Source organism: Pseudophryne corroboree, chromosome 2 (assembly GCF_028390025.1).
Source record: "Pseudophryne corroboree isolate aPseCor3 chromosome 2, aPseCor3.hap2, whole genome shotgun sequence".
Classification (NCBI taxonomy): domain Eukaryota; kingdom Metazoa; phylum Chordata; class Amphibia; order Anura; family Myobatrachidae; genus Pseudophryne; species Pseudophryne corroboree.
In genome coordinates this window covers 145,054,603-145,070,689 of record NC_086445.1, presented here as the reverse complement: position 1 = coordinate 145,070,689, position 16,087 = coordinate 145,054,603, and the positions used below count along the sequence as shown (strand labels likewise).

At 45.7% G+C, this 16,087-nt stretch overlaps 1 protein-coding gene across 1 annotated transcript in view; it reads right to left on the bottom strand.

The window, feature by feature from the left end:
• PDS5B (PDS5 cohesin associated factor B) overlaps positions 1 to 16,087 on the bottom strand; it is a 340,516-nt gene that overhangs the window by 242,380 nt on the left and 82,049 nt on the right. The window contains exons 2-6 of the mRNA XM_063951787.1: positions 12,387 to 12,515; positions 10,348 to 10,551; positions 9,666 to 9,752; positions 9,478 to 9,575; positions 273 to 399 (exon numbers count right to left, since the gene is read on the bottom strand). Of these exons, the coding sequence (XP_063807857.1) occupies positions 273 to 399; positions 9,478 to 9,575; positions 9,666 to 9,752; positions 10,348 to 10,551; positions 12,387 to 12,494 (624 nt within the window). The 5' untranslated portion in view covers positions 12,495 to 12,515. The remainder of the gene's footprint in view (positions 1 to 272; positions 400 to 9,477; positions 9,576 to 9,665; positions 9,753 to 10,347; positions 10,552 to 12,386; positions 12,516 to 16,087) is intronic.

The window sequence follows — 16,087 nt, the reverse complement described above, 5'->3', positions numbered from 1 at the left end:
CTGTAACTTAATCATGTATATTTCCACACAATTTACTATTCAGAGAGCTGCAGAATAAAAAGCCCAGACAAGAGCCAATAACGCAATATTTCACTGACACGTGGTGGAGCGGGTCAAAGAAATAATTCAAGAACTTGACAAAGGTTGGTATTAAAACCCACAGAAAGCTCTAAGCTTGGTAATTACAAAAGCAAAGTGGATTAAATAATAATAATAATAATAATAATAATAATAATAACATACACACACACCAAAAGACAAATCAAAAATACCTTGTGTGCTGGAACGAGATTAACCAGGACAGTATCCAGCAATTCCTGGGAAACTGTATCTCCTTCACATATGATTGAGCTCATTAAATCCACCATATGCATATGTACTTTCTGATTATGGCCATTACTGCAGTAAATCAAAAAGAAAAATTAAGATTTTACTTACCGATAAATCTATTTCTCGTAGTCCGTAGTGGATGCTGGGACTCCGTCAGGACCATGGGGAATAGCGGCTCCGCAGGAGACAGGGCACAAAATTTAAAAGTTTGACCACTAGGTAGTGTGTACTGGCTCCTCCCCCTATGACCTTCCTCCAAGCCTCAGTTAGGATACTGTGCCCGGACGAGCGTACACAATAAGGAAGGATTTTGAATCCCGGGTAAGACTCATACCAGCCACACCAATCACACCGTACAACTTGTGATCTGAACCCAGTTAACAGTATGACAAACGTAGGAGCCTCTGAACAGACGGCTCACAACAATAACAACCCGATTTTTTTGTAACAATAACTATGTACAAGTATTGCAGACAATCCGCACTTGGGATGGGCGCCCAGCATCCACTACGGACTACGAGAAATAGATTTATCGGTAAGTAAAATCTTATTTTCTCTGACGTCCTAGTGGATGCTGGGACTCCGTCAGGACCATGGGGATTATACCAAAGCTCCCAAACGGGCGGGAGAGTGCGGATGACTCTGCAGCACCGAATGAGAGAACTCCAGGTCCTCCTTAGCCAGGGTATCAAATTTGTAGAATTTTACAAACGTGTTCTCCCCTGACCACGTAGCTGCTCGGCAGAGTTGTAATGCCGAGACCCCTCGGGCAGCCGCCCAAGATGAGCCCACCTTCCTTGTGGAATGGGCCTTGACAGATTTAGGCTGTGGCAGGCCTGCCACAGAATGTGCAAGTTGAATTGTGCTACAAATCCAACGAGCAATCGTCTGCTTAAAAGCAGGAGCACCCAGCTTGTTGGGTGCATACAGTATAAACAGCGAGTCAGATTTTCTGACTCCAGCCGTCCTTGAAATATATATTTTCAATGCTCTGACAACGTCCAGCAACTTGGAATCCTCCAAATCGCTAGTAGCCGCAGGCACCACAATAGGCTGGTTCAGGTGAAACGCTGAAACCACCTTAGGCAGAAAGTGAGGACGCGTCCGCAGTTCTGCCCTGTCCGAATGGAAAATCAGATATGGGCTTTTATACGATAAAGCCGCCAATTCTGACACTCTCCTGGCTGAAGCCAGGGCCAGTAGCATGGTTACTTTCCATGTAAGATATTTCAAATCCACCGATTTGAGTGGCTCAAACCAATGGGATTTGAGAAAATCCAAAACTACATTAAGATCCCACGGTGCCACTGGGGGCACAACCGGGGGCTGTATATGTAGTACTCCTTTTACAAAAGTCTGGACTTCAGGAACTGAAGCCAATTCTTTCTGGAAGAAAATCGACAGGGCCGAAATTTGAACCTTAATGGACCCTAATTTGAGGCCCATAGACAATCCTGTTTGCAGGAAATGTAGGAATCGACCCAGTTGAAATTCCTCCGTCGGGGCCTTCCTGGCCTCACACCACGCAACATATTTTCTCCAAATGCGGTGATAATGTTGTGCAGTCACCTCCTTCCTGGCTTTTACCAGGGTAGGGATGACCTCTTCCGGAATGCCTTTTTCCCTTAGGATTCGGCGTTCAACCGCCATGCCGTCAAACGCAGCCGCGGTAAGTCTTGGAATAGACACGGTCCCTGCTGAAGCAGGTCCCGTCTTAGAGGTAGAGGCCACGGATCTTCCGTGAGCATCTCCTGAAGTTCCGGGTACCAAGTTCTTCTTGGCCAATCCGGAGCCACGAGTATCGTTCTTACTCCCCTTTGCCGTATAATTCTCAGTACTTTTGGTATGAGAGGCAGAGGAGGAAACACATACACTGACTGGTACACCCATGGTGTTACCAGAGCGTCTACAGCTATTGCCTGAGGGTCTCTTGACCTGGCGCAATATCTGTCCAGTTTTTTGTTGAGGCGGGACGCCATCATGTCCACCATTGGTCTTTCCCAATGGACCACAATCATGTGGAAGACTTCTGGATGAAGTCCCCACTCTCCCAGGTGCAGATCGTGTCTGCTGAGGAAGTCTGCTTCCCAGTTGTCCACTCCCGGGATGAACACAGCTGACAGTGCTAACACATGATTTTCTTCCCAGCGGAGAATCCTTGCAGCTTCTGCCATTGCCCTCCTGCTTCTTGTGCCGCCCTGTCTGTTTACGTGGGCGACTGCCGTGATGTTGTCCGACTGAATCAACACCGGCTGACCCTGAAGCAGAGGTTTTGCCAGGCTTAGAGCATTGTAGATTGCTCTTAGCTCCAGTATATTTATGTGAAGAGACGTCTCCAGGCTTGACCACACGCCCTGGAAGTTTCTTCCCTGTGTGACCGCTCCCCAGCCTCTCAGGCTGGCATCCGTGGTCACTAGGACCCAGTTCTGTATGCCGAATCTGCGGCCCTCTAACAGATGAGCACTCTGCAACCACCATAGCAGAGACACTCTTGTCCTTGTGGACAATTTTATCCGCTGATGCATCTGCAGATGCGATCCGGACCATTTGTCCAGCAGATCCCACTGAAAAGCTTGTGCATGGAATCTGCCGAATGGAATCGCTTCGTAAGAAGCTACCATTTTTCCCAGGACTCTTGTGCATTGATGCACAGATACTTTTCCTGGTTTTAGGAGGTTCCTGACTAGATCGGATAACTCCCTGGCTTTCTCCTCCGGAAGAAATACCTTTTTCTGAACAGTGTCCAGAATCATCCCTAGGAACAACAGACGTGTCGTCGGGATCAGTTGGGATTTTGGAAAATTCAGAATCCACCCGTGTTGTTGGAGCACTACTTGGGTTAGTGCTACTCCGACCTCCAGCTGTTCTCTGGATCTTGCCCTTATCAGGAGATCGTCCAAGTAAGGGATAATTAAGACGCCTTCTCTTCGAAGAAGGATCATCATTTCGGCCATTACCTTGGTAAAGACCCGGGGTGCCGTGGACAATCCAAACGGCAGCGTCTGAAACTGATAATGACAGTTTTGGACCACGAACCTGAGGTACCCTTGGTGTGAAGGACAAATTGGAACATGAAGGTAAGCATCCTTGATGTCCAAGGACACCATAAAATCCCCTTCTTCCAGATTCGCTATCACTGCTCTGAGTGACTCCATCTTGAACTTTTGTATGTACAGGTTCAGAGATTTTAGATTTAGAATCGGTCTTACCGAGCCGTCCGGCTTCGGTACCACAAATAGCGTGGAGTAATACCCCTGTCCCTGTTGTAGGAGGGGTACCTTGACTATCACCTGCTGAGAATACAGCTTGTGAATGGCCTCCAATACCGTCGCCCTGTCGGAGGGAGACGTTGGCAAAGCAGACTTTAGGAAACGGCGAGGAGGGGACTTCTCGAATTCCAACCTGTAACCCTGAGATACTACCTGCAGGATCCAGGGGTCCACCAGCGAGTGAGCCCACTGTGCGCTGAAATGTTTGAGGCGACCCCCCACCGCCCCTGAGTCTGCTTGTAAGGTCCCAGCGTCATGCTGACGCCTTTGTAGAAGCCGGGGAGGGCTTCTGCTCCTGGGAAGGAGCTGCTTGTTGCAGTCTCTTACCCTTTCCTTTGCCTCGGGGCAAATAGGAATGTCCTTTTGCTCGTTTGTTCTTATAGGAACGAAAGGACTGCGGCTGAAAAGCCTGCGGCTTTGACAGTGACTCCGACCAAGCCACGCCAGCACTGCACATCCAGGCTGAGGCGATTGCTGGTCTCAGTATAACACCCGTATGTGTGTATATACTTTTTAATGTATTCTCCAGCCTCCTATCAGCTGGATCCTTGAGGGCGGCTGTATCAGGAGACGGTAACGCCACTTGCTTTGATAAGCGTGTGAGCGCCTTATCCACCCTAGGAGGTGTTTCCCAGCGCGCCCTAACCTCTGGCGGGAAAGGGTATAATGCCAATAACTTCTTTGGAATTAGCAGTTTTCTATCTGGGGTAACCCACGCTTCATCACACACTTCATTCAGTTCCTCTGATTCAGGAAAAACTATCGGTAGTTTTTTTAAACACCCCACATAATACCCCTTTTTGTGGTACTTGCAGTATCAGAGATATGCAAAGCCTCCTTCATTGCCGTGATCATATAACGTGTGGCCCTACTGGAAAATACGTTTGTTTCTTCACCGTCGACACTGGATTCAGTGTCAGTGTCTGGGTCTGTGTCGACCGACTGAGGTAAAGGGCGTTTTACAGCCCCTGACGGTGTCTGAGACGCCTGGACAGGTACTAACTGGTTTGCCGGCTGTCTCATGTCGTCAACCGACTTTTGTAGCGTGCTGACACTATCCCGTAATTCCATAAACAAAGCCATCCATTCTGGTGTCGACTCCCTAGGGGGTGACATCACCATTACAGGCAATTGCTCCGCCTCCACGCCAACATCGTCCTCATACATGTCGACACACGTACCGACACACAGCACACACACAGGGAATGCTCTGATAGAGGACAGGACCCCACTAGCCCTTTGGGGAGACAGAGGGAGAGTTTGCCAGCACACACCCAAGCGCTATAAATATATATAGGGACAACCTTAATAAGTGTGTTCCCTTTATAGCAGCTCAAATATTATAAATATCGCCAATAAGTGCCCCCCCCTCTCTGTTTTAACCCTGTTTCTGTAGTGCAGTGCAGGGGAGAGTCCTGGGAGCCTTCCTCGCAGCGGAGCTGGGCAGGAAAATGGCGCTGTGTGCTGAGGAGAATAGGCCCCGCCCCCTTTTCGGCGGGCTTCTTCTCCCGGTTTTTTTGGAACCTGGCAGGGGTTAAATACATCCATATAGCCCCAGGGGCTATATGTGATATATTTTAGCCAGAATAGGTATATTACATTGCTGCCCAGGGCGCCCCCCCCCAGCGCCCTGCACCCTCAGTGACCGCTGGTGTGAAGTGTGCGGAGAGCAATGGCGCACAGCTGCAGTGCTGTGCGCTACCTCATGAAGACTGAGACGTCTTCTGCCGCCGGTTTCTGGACCTCTTCTCTATTCGGCATCTGCAAGGGGGTCGGCGGCGCGGCTCCGGTGACCCATCCAGGCTGTACCTGTGATCGTCCCTCTGGAGCTAGTGTCCAGTAGCCTAAGAAGCAAATCCATCCTGCACGCAGGTGAGTTCACTTCTTCTCCCCTAAGTCCCTCGTTGCAGTGAGCCTGTTGCCAGCAGGACTCGCTGAAAATAAAAAACCTAACAAACTTTTTCTAAGCAGCTCTTTAGGAGAGCCACCTAGATTGCACCCTGCTCGGACGGGCACAAAAACCTAACTGAGGCTTGGAAGAGGGTCATAGGGGGAGGAGCCAGTACACACCACCTAGTGGTCAAACTTTTAAATTTTGTGCCCTGTCTCCTGCGGAGCCGCTATTCCCCATGGTCCTGACGGAGTCCCAGCATCCACTAGGACGTCAGAGAAAAGTAATATAAATGGTCACTAAAATGAGAACCCAAAACAGGAATTAAATTTTTCACATTCGATAAGTCTAAATACTTGCCTATAAAATGACCATTATATAGAGTTGCAAAAATAGGAGCTTTGATTAATATTATAGAAAATAAAAATTCCACTGAAAAGCAGGGACTCGCTGTAAAATCATTTTCTCAGATTAGAGGGGGATACTGGAACACTGGTGTGAAGAGCCTGGCACTTTAACACTAATACGGTTTGAACTTGGCCCCTCCCCTTCTAAACCCCAGCTGCATGTGAGCTTCACTTAAGGTGTATACACACAGTGAGATTTATCCTTGCGATTTTGCATATATTATAAAATTCTCGCAAAATCTCTCACTTCCTGATTCTCACCATGGCTCGCCCCTTGTACATCCCCACAGACAAAGTAGAATGAGCAGTTAACCTGACTGGAGCAGATTCACCCGCATCAATAGAAGTACACCTGTTATTCAGGTAATGGTCTGCTAAGTAGCCAGGAATAAAAAGATCCTTGGGCCGACGTATGTCTAAAGCCAGATTAATCCATGGCTTGGCCCCTTAGGCTTCCAGATATTTTGGATCCCACCCGCACATCAATCTTTCACCCCAGTACAGCGGACGTTTGGGAAGCAGAGCTTATGACATCATTTATACTTTCAGTATTCACACAAACTTCAATACCCAGCAGAAATAAAGTCTGCGGACCTCTTTTCTCACTGAACAATTGCTGTTCCTTTCTTTTCTCTTTTGAAATAGTGCTAGTGTGCTACTGGTCTGCTGTCTCCATATGATACCTCATTGCAGAAAGTTTTTTTCTTCTTCTAGCTTTCAAAAAGGTGTGGGCTACATTCTCTGGTAAACATTTGGCCTATAGCGGCCTCAACAGTTCCCCTGTAAAGCCAGCTAATGTTACGCAGGATGCTGAAAAGGCCCTCAACATAGAAGGTTGGACCATACTGGAAGATAGAAAGTAAAGGCTTCAGACATGCTGAGGATGTCAGAGTTCATAAGACCTCCTTGGCCAATCTAGAAGAACCAGGATGTCCTGACTTTCTCGTTTCTCACCAATTTAAGAACATGAAGGAGCATTGCTACCAAAGGCAGGAAAGTCCACCATGGCATGTAGGTGTAGAACTGCAGGGGGTCTGGTGTGTGAACAGTAGCTCTGCACCAAGTGGTTCCACAGCGACAACATCATGCCAATGCTAGGAAAGACTCCACGGGTACACCAGAATAACAGAAGATATCCAGATGGTGGGACGACTGGGTGAAAATCCTGCCTGCTGAGACAGTAAGCCTTCCAATTTTCTACTCAGGGAATGAAAATGGCTGTAATGTGCTGCGCAGCATGTCCCGTGATCCTGACACTCGAGTTGCCCCATTAGTTATACAGATCTGCCACAGCATTTCCAAACTGGAACTGTATCGGTTTGCACTTAAGAACCTGGGCATTATTTAGAGCATGGATGATGCACTGAGCTTGGACATGTTGATTGAAAGATCAGATTTCCTTGAGTCTGACAGCCAAGGAACATAGATTTATGTGCAATTGCCCCCAACCACCAGGACTGGCATCTGTCATTAACAGGATCCAATCCCAAATGGAGAACTGCAATCTCATGTTCAGATGGTCAATCTGCAACCACCAGGCCTTGTACTGGGTTTGTGCAGATGAGACTTACTCCAGGTTTGATCTGCAACTCTCTTGAATGGAACTAGGCAAACTGTGCCAAAGTCAAAGAGGAAACCATCTTCCACTGCAATCTCATACATAAATGAACTAAAACATCGGCTGCTTCAGCACCAAACCAGCATAAAGAAATAGAATCCTGTCCAGGAAGAAACCCACTTTGTCACATGGTGTAAATGATCTGTCAGTATCAGGAGTCTTACCTCTGGTCTGGGGTCCCAGGGGTTACCTTCCCGGTGGTTGATGCAGCGGCGGGGGTCTGCTGCAGCTGGGTCCTCTGGGAAATGAGTGCAGCTTCTGGAGGCCGGAGGCCAGAGTCTGGGGAACCGCTGCAGCAGAGGTCCCCAGTGTGAACACTGCTCCCGGGAATCAGTGGCCAGAGCCTGGTGTGTTGTGTCCTGCAGGCGAGTGTCCTCTGTGCTGGGGGATGCCATATTGGAGACCAAAGCTGTATCAATAGCTGATCCCACTCTGTGTCCTCCCAATCCTGCGCTGCTTTCCTTTACAAAAGGGGTCTGGTTCAGCGTGAGGGTGCCAGTGCTTCAAATTACTTTCCTAAGTAAAGGTACTCTAGCACTGCTCCCACATTGCTCCAGGTGCCCTGGTTCTGGTTAGCTATCTGACAGTTACCTACTGCAGCAGTCCCGTTGCTTAAAGCCCGTCACTGTTTGTGAAGCACTCACAGGGTCCCAGGTTGTAGAGGAGCTCCGGGTGAAAAACAGTAGCTCCCATGGACTTCAGTGTTATTCTTCAGTTTATCATTCAGTACTCTCCAGCCTCGTCTTAAAGTCAGTCTCCAGTTCTTCGTTCAGTGTTCTCCAGTCTCGTCCTAAAGCCACATCCACTATCTTCAGTTCATCATAGTTCTTCAGCATTGTCTTTCAAATCATTAACTTCATTCTTCAGCTCAGTCATTAGGGAAATCTCAGTCTTTGTGAACCATCAGTACTTCATTAAATCTTACTGTTATAATTTTCTTCATCATCCTTTCTTGAGCTCCGCATCCCATGAGAAGGAATTACATCCAGCCTCCACGCCTTCCTCCTCCTCCTCCTCCTCCTCCTCCTCAAGCACCTGTCTCCCAAGTCCAGCCTCAATTGCCGGTTCCCCAACACCCGCCTAACGTGACAAGATCATGCCTAAGAATACCATCCTTTCTGATGGCACCAGGTTGGAGTTTCAAAAATTGAAAGTCAAATCGTACCACGTCAATACTTGTTCTGTCACATGCACTAAGAAGAGGCCATGATCACGAAGTCATCCAGATATGGAATGCCCAATGCCTCAGGTAGGCAGTCACGACAATCTTTGTAAAGACTCCATGGGCAGTAAACATAGCAATAGTAACATACATAACTGAAAGGGATGGTCCCAAACCGCAAACTGAAGGAGGCACGGGGTGATCTTTTCTGATGGCAACATGCAGGTAGGCATCCTTGCTGTCCGTGTACACAAGGAACTCCCCCATACTGCCGCCAGTTTGCTTAGGAGTGACATGGAAGGCCGACCATCTACAAAAGGGTGGCTAGTGGGCGAATATTGCCTCCCACATTGAAAAATGAGGGATAATATATGGAAAAGAGTGCTCAAGTTCGAGACTGAAAAACCGATCAACAGGAGAACAGCCCAAACTTGACACTTCAAACACAAATAATTTTGAAATAAAATAATCTGAAAGGAAAGTCTACATAGCATTAAATACGTAAACTCCCACCCTAAAATTACTTTGTTATATGAAGAAAAGAAAGATGTGGAACAGTATTAGAGTTAGGGGCTATTTAAGTTTTCTGCAAATAATGTATCTTGAGGTTTATAGTAGATTTTTTTTAAACACCTGGGATGCCTAATTTTTCATCTCCACTCACCCTCATATGAAAAATGGTCTAAACCACTGCCTATAAGTCTCTGTCTTGGAAAACAAAACTTCTTGGAATAATTAAATTAGCACAACAATATCTTTACATACCAACAATAATAATTTTGATTCATTTGTGCACTTACTTGATGACTGAAAATAGTGTCCGATAGAGTTGTGTAAATATTTCATTGCTGTCCTCCAGCTCAAAACATATATTGTAAGATTTTACCCAGGCAATATTCTGTTAAAGAAAGAGTGATTACAATAGGACATTTATTTAGGCAGTTAACATCTAAACAACAAGTTAGGGGTCCTACTTCATGACACTTACCTCTAGTAAATAGAAGTATCTATTAAACTGAGGGCTCTTTGTATCTTCAAGCCCCTTCAGCTGTCGTGTTATGAACATGAATATATCCTATGGAAATACAAGATGTTAGCATAACTCTGTAAGAACAGGAAGAAAAGCCCTATGGCTGGAGCTAAAGTTTTTATTATTTTCCTTCAACTTACCAGAACGCGAGTACACAGGTCATAGATGAAGAAAATTTGTCAGAGATAATATTGTTCGACAATACAGTAAACAATCTTTAGGTGGGTACACACTAGGCGATGCGCTCGGTGAGCGACATTGCCTGGTGTTTCCCCTCCCCGGGCGGGGCCGCCCGACATACACACTATGCGATATCACTAATGATATCACACAGTGACGTCATCATGAGGCCGGACGGAGCATACAGCTTTAGATGAGGAGTCCACATTGAGCTGCAAGCACAGCCAAGACAGAGGGTCGTTAACGACCCGCGGGGCCGTGCATCGCTCGACGGCGGCATACACACTGGGTGTTACAGTAAACTAGATCGCTCAAGAGCGGAAAAATGAGCGCCATAGTTTACTATATGAATGTGTACCCACCTTTAGGCTAAAATTTAAAACACAAATTATATGATCTGTTATTTTCCTATTCAGATTAAGAACTCTAAACGGGATCTCTAGTGCAGTGTGTATTTTACCTTCAGTTTATCTGGAGACGTATATGGAGCTTCGGGGGCATAAATCCTAAAAATATCTGCGAGGCAACAAGCTACAAGCAATCGGACATCCTTATCTGGGTGCTTTAAAAAAAAGTCAGATGCTAGATGGAGAGCGAGGTTTAAATAGTGCTCCTTTTCTTCTTCAGAGTCTTGGTCCATATCCATGAAGGTTTTTACAACCATCTAAGGAAAGACATATAAGTTTATATAGAAACACATCAAATAAAAGCCCAACATAATATAAATTGATTTCTCAGTCAACTGCACTTCAAAATCTTTGATCGTTCAGCACAATACAGGGCAACAGGTAGGCCTGAGTTTGCATGCAGTCCCCAGCTCATTCCTACTTTGAGGTTATATTTGTTAGACATTATAATGCTTGTTTAAAAGGCCTTCTGATATATTACTACATATTTTACTATTTAATAATTAACAGTTTCTTATATAGCGCATCAAAATTCCGTTGCGCTTTACAATTGGACATAATAAGACAAAACTGGGTAATAACAAACAAACAGTCATAGAGGTAGGAGGGCCATGCTCGCAAGCTTACAATCGATGGGATTGTTCCGTTTATTGAATGATTCATTGAATCTATTAATTTAACATACTACTGATAATAATAAGGGTAATGAACAAAAATTAAACAGCAGCCTATTGCTGCCCCCAGTGTATCAAGATGCCTGATCGAAGACATCCCATCGGAAAATGATCTACCGACAACTTGGTGTTCAAGGCACAAAGATTTAAAAACCGGCCTGAATGAGCCGCTCGAAATAGTAACATAGTAGTAGTGAAAATGAAGCCCTGCAACCAGGTCTTTGAATCAGAGCAACCACCCCCCGACTCATGACCGTACTGGGGGAAGAGGGAACCCGTCAGGTGCTAGGCTTCTCCAGAGCCTTGAAGCCTGACCTTGGATGCCCTTCAATGCCAAACCCCTGCTGGTGAAGAAGGGAACCCAGGCAGACGGATGTCTAGTGGACGCTCCGCTGTGAAAGGAGGAATGAAAAGCTTGGAAACATGGACCACCTTGCTGTTTAGGGGCAGCAACCACAATACAAGTGTTTTTTTCCTCTGTAGCTTGGGCAATAATGGCACACAGTTCTGGTTCAAAAAGAACGGGATATGGTCTCTAGGTCGACAGTAACTAGATCTACCACTATTGGTCGACAGGGTTTCTAGGTCGACAGGGTCTGTAGGTCGACAGGGTCTGTAGGTCGACAGGTCAAAAGTTCGACATGCGTTTTTCACGATTCTTTTCTTTTTTTACCCTTTTCATACTTAACGATCCACGTGAAGTATAATTGGAATGGTAATCTTGCCCGAAGCATGGCGAGCTAAGCGAGCCACGCGAGGGGACACGGTGCACTAATTGGGGTTACTGGTCACTCTACGTAGAAAACGACCTCAAAAAAACTCATGTCGACCTTTTGACCTAGAGACCCTGTCGTCCTAGTTACTGTCGACCAATAGTGGTCGACCTAGTTACTATCTACCTTCCATACCACACTCAAAAAGAACACCCCCACCAACAAAGTATCTACAAGAGAAGCTGCATAGCAGACTCCCAAAATGTGCCTTATTTATATGAAGCACCTTAAGAACACTGGCATGATGGGGTTGCAGGGGGAAGGAGCTTACAATTAAAGTTACCGTACTCTAAGTGCCACACTCTAACCCAACCTGCAATCCCATGGACCAGTGTCTCACCAGCCTTGCTGAAAGAGAAATACGTTTAGTAACATATCTTGCACACTATGCACAGTGGTTGGAATGCTCATTTTAACTCAGGTTCATCTACACTATTATGATAATTCAGGTAACAATGACATTTTCAAATGCAAATTAAAAAAAGTGTTAGGTTAACTACACATTTGCTTACAAAATGATTCCTGAAATAATTCAGTATGCAAGTAGCAGGGTTGGCATTTCTTCCAAGTATTTGTAGAAAGTTTGGTAACAAGGCTAACTGATTGGGTTTCTAAAACATCAGCTGTGAATAGCACCAATCTCACCTTTAGCCGTCTGACCATTTCCTCTTTAGAAATTTTGTCAGAGATTTCTTTGACTCCCGGTGGATATGTGATTTTCCCATCATTGACTTTCGACTTTGCATGAGCCATGGTGGCAGCGTGTTCCTATCACTACAACATAAAACAGATATAGAAATTATTATACGCAAATTCACTGTTTTGTCACAAAGTTTAAATATATTCTTCAGAAACCAGACAGGAGAAGATTACTTGGAAAGTCAATTTTTCTCTTTTGATTCTTCAATCAGAGTGGCGAGAGAACAAAATACATTAAAAACTCCACAGAGAAATTAAAATAAGAATCTGCAGTACAAAAATCGAAATAAAAAAAGAACCTGGAAGTAGACACTGGAACCGCCACCAGTAGAAGGCAAAAAGCTACTAGACCACAAGGGAGTTTGTCAACAGTTCATAATGTCAATGTGTCATCAGGGTAGACATGGTAAATGTCAACATGCCAACAATTTGACTATCGACATTCTCATATCAAGCAATCATACCACACCCCTTTTTCGATAGGAGAAGCCACTTTCTGTGTCTGAACCTGCATTTTGGGAACAACATCCGCTGAACAAAACAAATGAATAGCTCCCATCACTTTAGACGAGAGCTACAGCCACAAGAATACAACTGAATGTTTAGTCTGTGTACAATTTATTGAAAGAAGATATTTTTCCACTTCTTCCGGTAAACGGATGCATATTGCCTACAATAATCTCACATTTTTATCAAACACATAATTACTAGCAGTAAAACCCAAAAGAAAAAACAGTAAAAAAAACAGTAAGTCGGAGGTCTAGATATCGGATACTTATCAAACCATGTAACAAAATAACACTTAGCGTTCACGCTAGCCTTCTTTCGCGGGCGCTGCGCACTACCCCTTTTGTGAGTGACAGAATGCGCCCGCCTGTTTGTGCCCGCTCTGCTGATTACCAAAGGACTGCCTTACCACCGCGATGTCACTCCTCCCCGCCGCTGCCTTAGGCTTGTCGCGCTGATAGCTCTTGGCTGAATGCAATACTGTAGGCTGCTGGGGATCTGGTGAGATGAGGGGAGCTGGGTTTGCCTCTCCCGCCGAGGCAAACCCAGTCCTCCTCTGTGTACATGACCATATAAAAGAGGTCGTCGAAGAGGATCAGTGTGGTGGCCATTTTCATCCAGCTTCACGGCGTGCGAGGTGGGGACCAGCGCGCTCACTCCCGCAGCATCTGCCCCCAGTAAGTTGAATTGACACATACAGTACAGGATTAAAAATCATCTAGGAATAGTGCTGCCAGACTAAGGTATTTATCCTATATAGATCGCCTGGTGCCCCTTTAGTTTTAAATATGGCAGCACTCAACTCTAAAGGTGGGTACACACTGGAAAGATATATCTGCTGATCAATTGATCTGCAGGACGGATCGGGCAGTGTGCTGTGCATACACACTGCCCGATCCGTCAGAGACGGACGTCATGAACTGGGCAGTGTGCTGTGCATACACACGCCCGCCCTGTTCAGCTATCAATCACCGCTGGCCGCCGCAGCATGTGTACGGGCAGTCGGCCGACCGCCGTACACACACAGCGACGCGCCAATATATCGGTAGATATATTGGCCGTCGGCTGTGCTGCGGGGCCGACGCGATATGTCTGAACGACTGAGTTCACAGACGTATCGGCCGTACACACTGGCCGACGGACCCGCGATATATCGGCCGTTCAAGAGAACGGCCGATATATCGGCCAATGTGTACGGGCCTATAGCTTATTGTGACACGTTACCTATGAATTACAAATAAATCTGTAAGAGATCTAAGCCCAGTCCTAACAAACTGCTGGTTTCTGTCACTGGAGACAATGGTGACTGACTTTTTTTGTATTTGGCGTTTCCACTTATATTCACACAACAAGGGTTTTTCCTAATGGCCATACAGTTTTTGGCAATGTATTTGTAGCTGCAGAAAACATTATGATAGCTTTGGGAAATCATACACCCTTTATACAATCTAATAACTCATGTAAACCTATTAGGCTTTGGGGGATATCCTATTATCCCCGAAGAAGCATCGGGAGCGATAAACGGCCGTTCATCTCGATTTTATCCTGATGATTCAGGGCTATTTTTTTATTATGGTATGCCAAGGGATCGCACAATTAAAAAAAAAAAAATGCATTTTTGCACAAAAACACACAGGTTCAGTGAAGCCTGGGTGTTCCCGTACGATCCAGGACAGAAAAAGGGCTGTTATCTGGGATTTTGTTTCGACTGTCTAAACATTAAATAGAACATGGGAGAAACAAATAAGCATCCGGGAGTCTTTGTACACATTTTATTAGGTATTAAGACACCTGCATACATATTACAGTATGTACCCTTTTAAATTAAAATGTGCCCTCCCGAATAAAAAATGTGCCCTCCCCAGGGTCAGCACCCTGCCCTAAAAAAAATCCTAGAGTGAACACTAAACACTTATTTATTAACGGTTTCTTATACAGTGCAGCAAATTCCGTTGCGCTTAACAATTGGAAACAGCGATAACAAAACAAGTGCAAAGGGTGGTACAGAATGTGAAGGAGACGTATCTTTGTCCTCATGAATTCAACTTCTACCCAATAAGAGGGAAGTAACTTCTGTACACCTAACCTTTTCTGTGCATTTGTATTCTTGGGAAGTTAGGTGAAACTTCTTTGAGTGGTTAATAGAGTTCAGCAGCTATAGCGCCTGAGTGTGATCTACTCTACTTTTTTCCATTTGTTACACTTACATCTTGTCCACCATATTGCAAAAGGTTCTTGGTGGGCTGTATGATATGGTCACACAGCAATGACGAACTGGGGTCAGGAGGAAGGGAAAGTGAAGGAGGAGAAAATATCTGAGGATATGTGTGGACCGTACGTACAGAGGGTATGCAATTGGATAGGAAAGTTTATGAAGGTTATGTGGGTGGTTCCGGAATTTGATAAGCTTGCCTGAAGAGGAGAGTTTTCAGGGGACACTTAAAGGTTTGGAGACTAGAGGAGGGTCTTATTGTGCACGGGAGGGCATTCCACACCGTAAGTGCAGCCCGAAGAAAGTCCTGCGAATAATGTGTGGATGAGAGGCGTAGGTCCTGTGAAGAGCAAAGAACTTGGGTTGGGAGATAATAAGATTTTACTTACCGGTATATCTATTTCTCGTAGTCCATAGAGGATGCTAGGACTCCGTAAGGACCATGGGGAATAGACGGGCTCCGCAGGACATAGGGCACTTTAAGAAAGCTTTGGACTCTGGGTGTGCACTGGCTCCTCCCTCTATGCCCCTCCTCCAGACCTCAGTTAGGGAAACTGTGCCCAGAGGAGATGGACAGTACGAGGAAGGATTTTTGTAAATCTAAGGGCGAGATCCATACCAGCCACACCAATCACACCGTATAACTTGTGATAAATTTACCTAGTTAACAGTATGAACAACAACATAGCCACGGTTCCACCGAAAAACTATAACATAACCCTTATGTAAGCAATAACTATATACAAGTCTTGCAGAAGAAGTCCGCACATGGGACGGGCGCCCAGCATCCTCTACGGACTACGAGAAATAGATTTACCGGTAAGTAAAATCTTATTTTCTCTAACGTCCTTGAGGATGCTGGGACTCCGTAAGAACCATGGGGATTATACCAAAGCTCCCAAACGGGCGGGAGAGTGCGGATGACTCT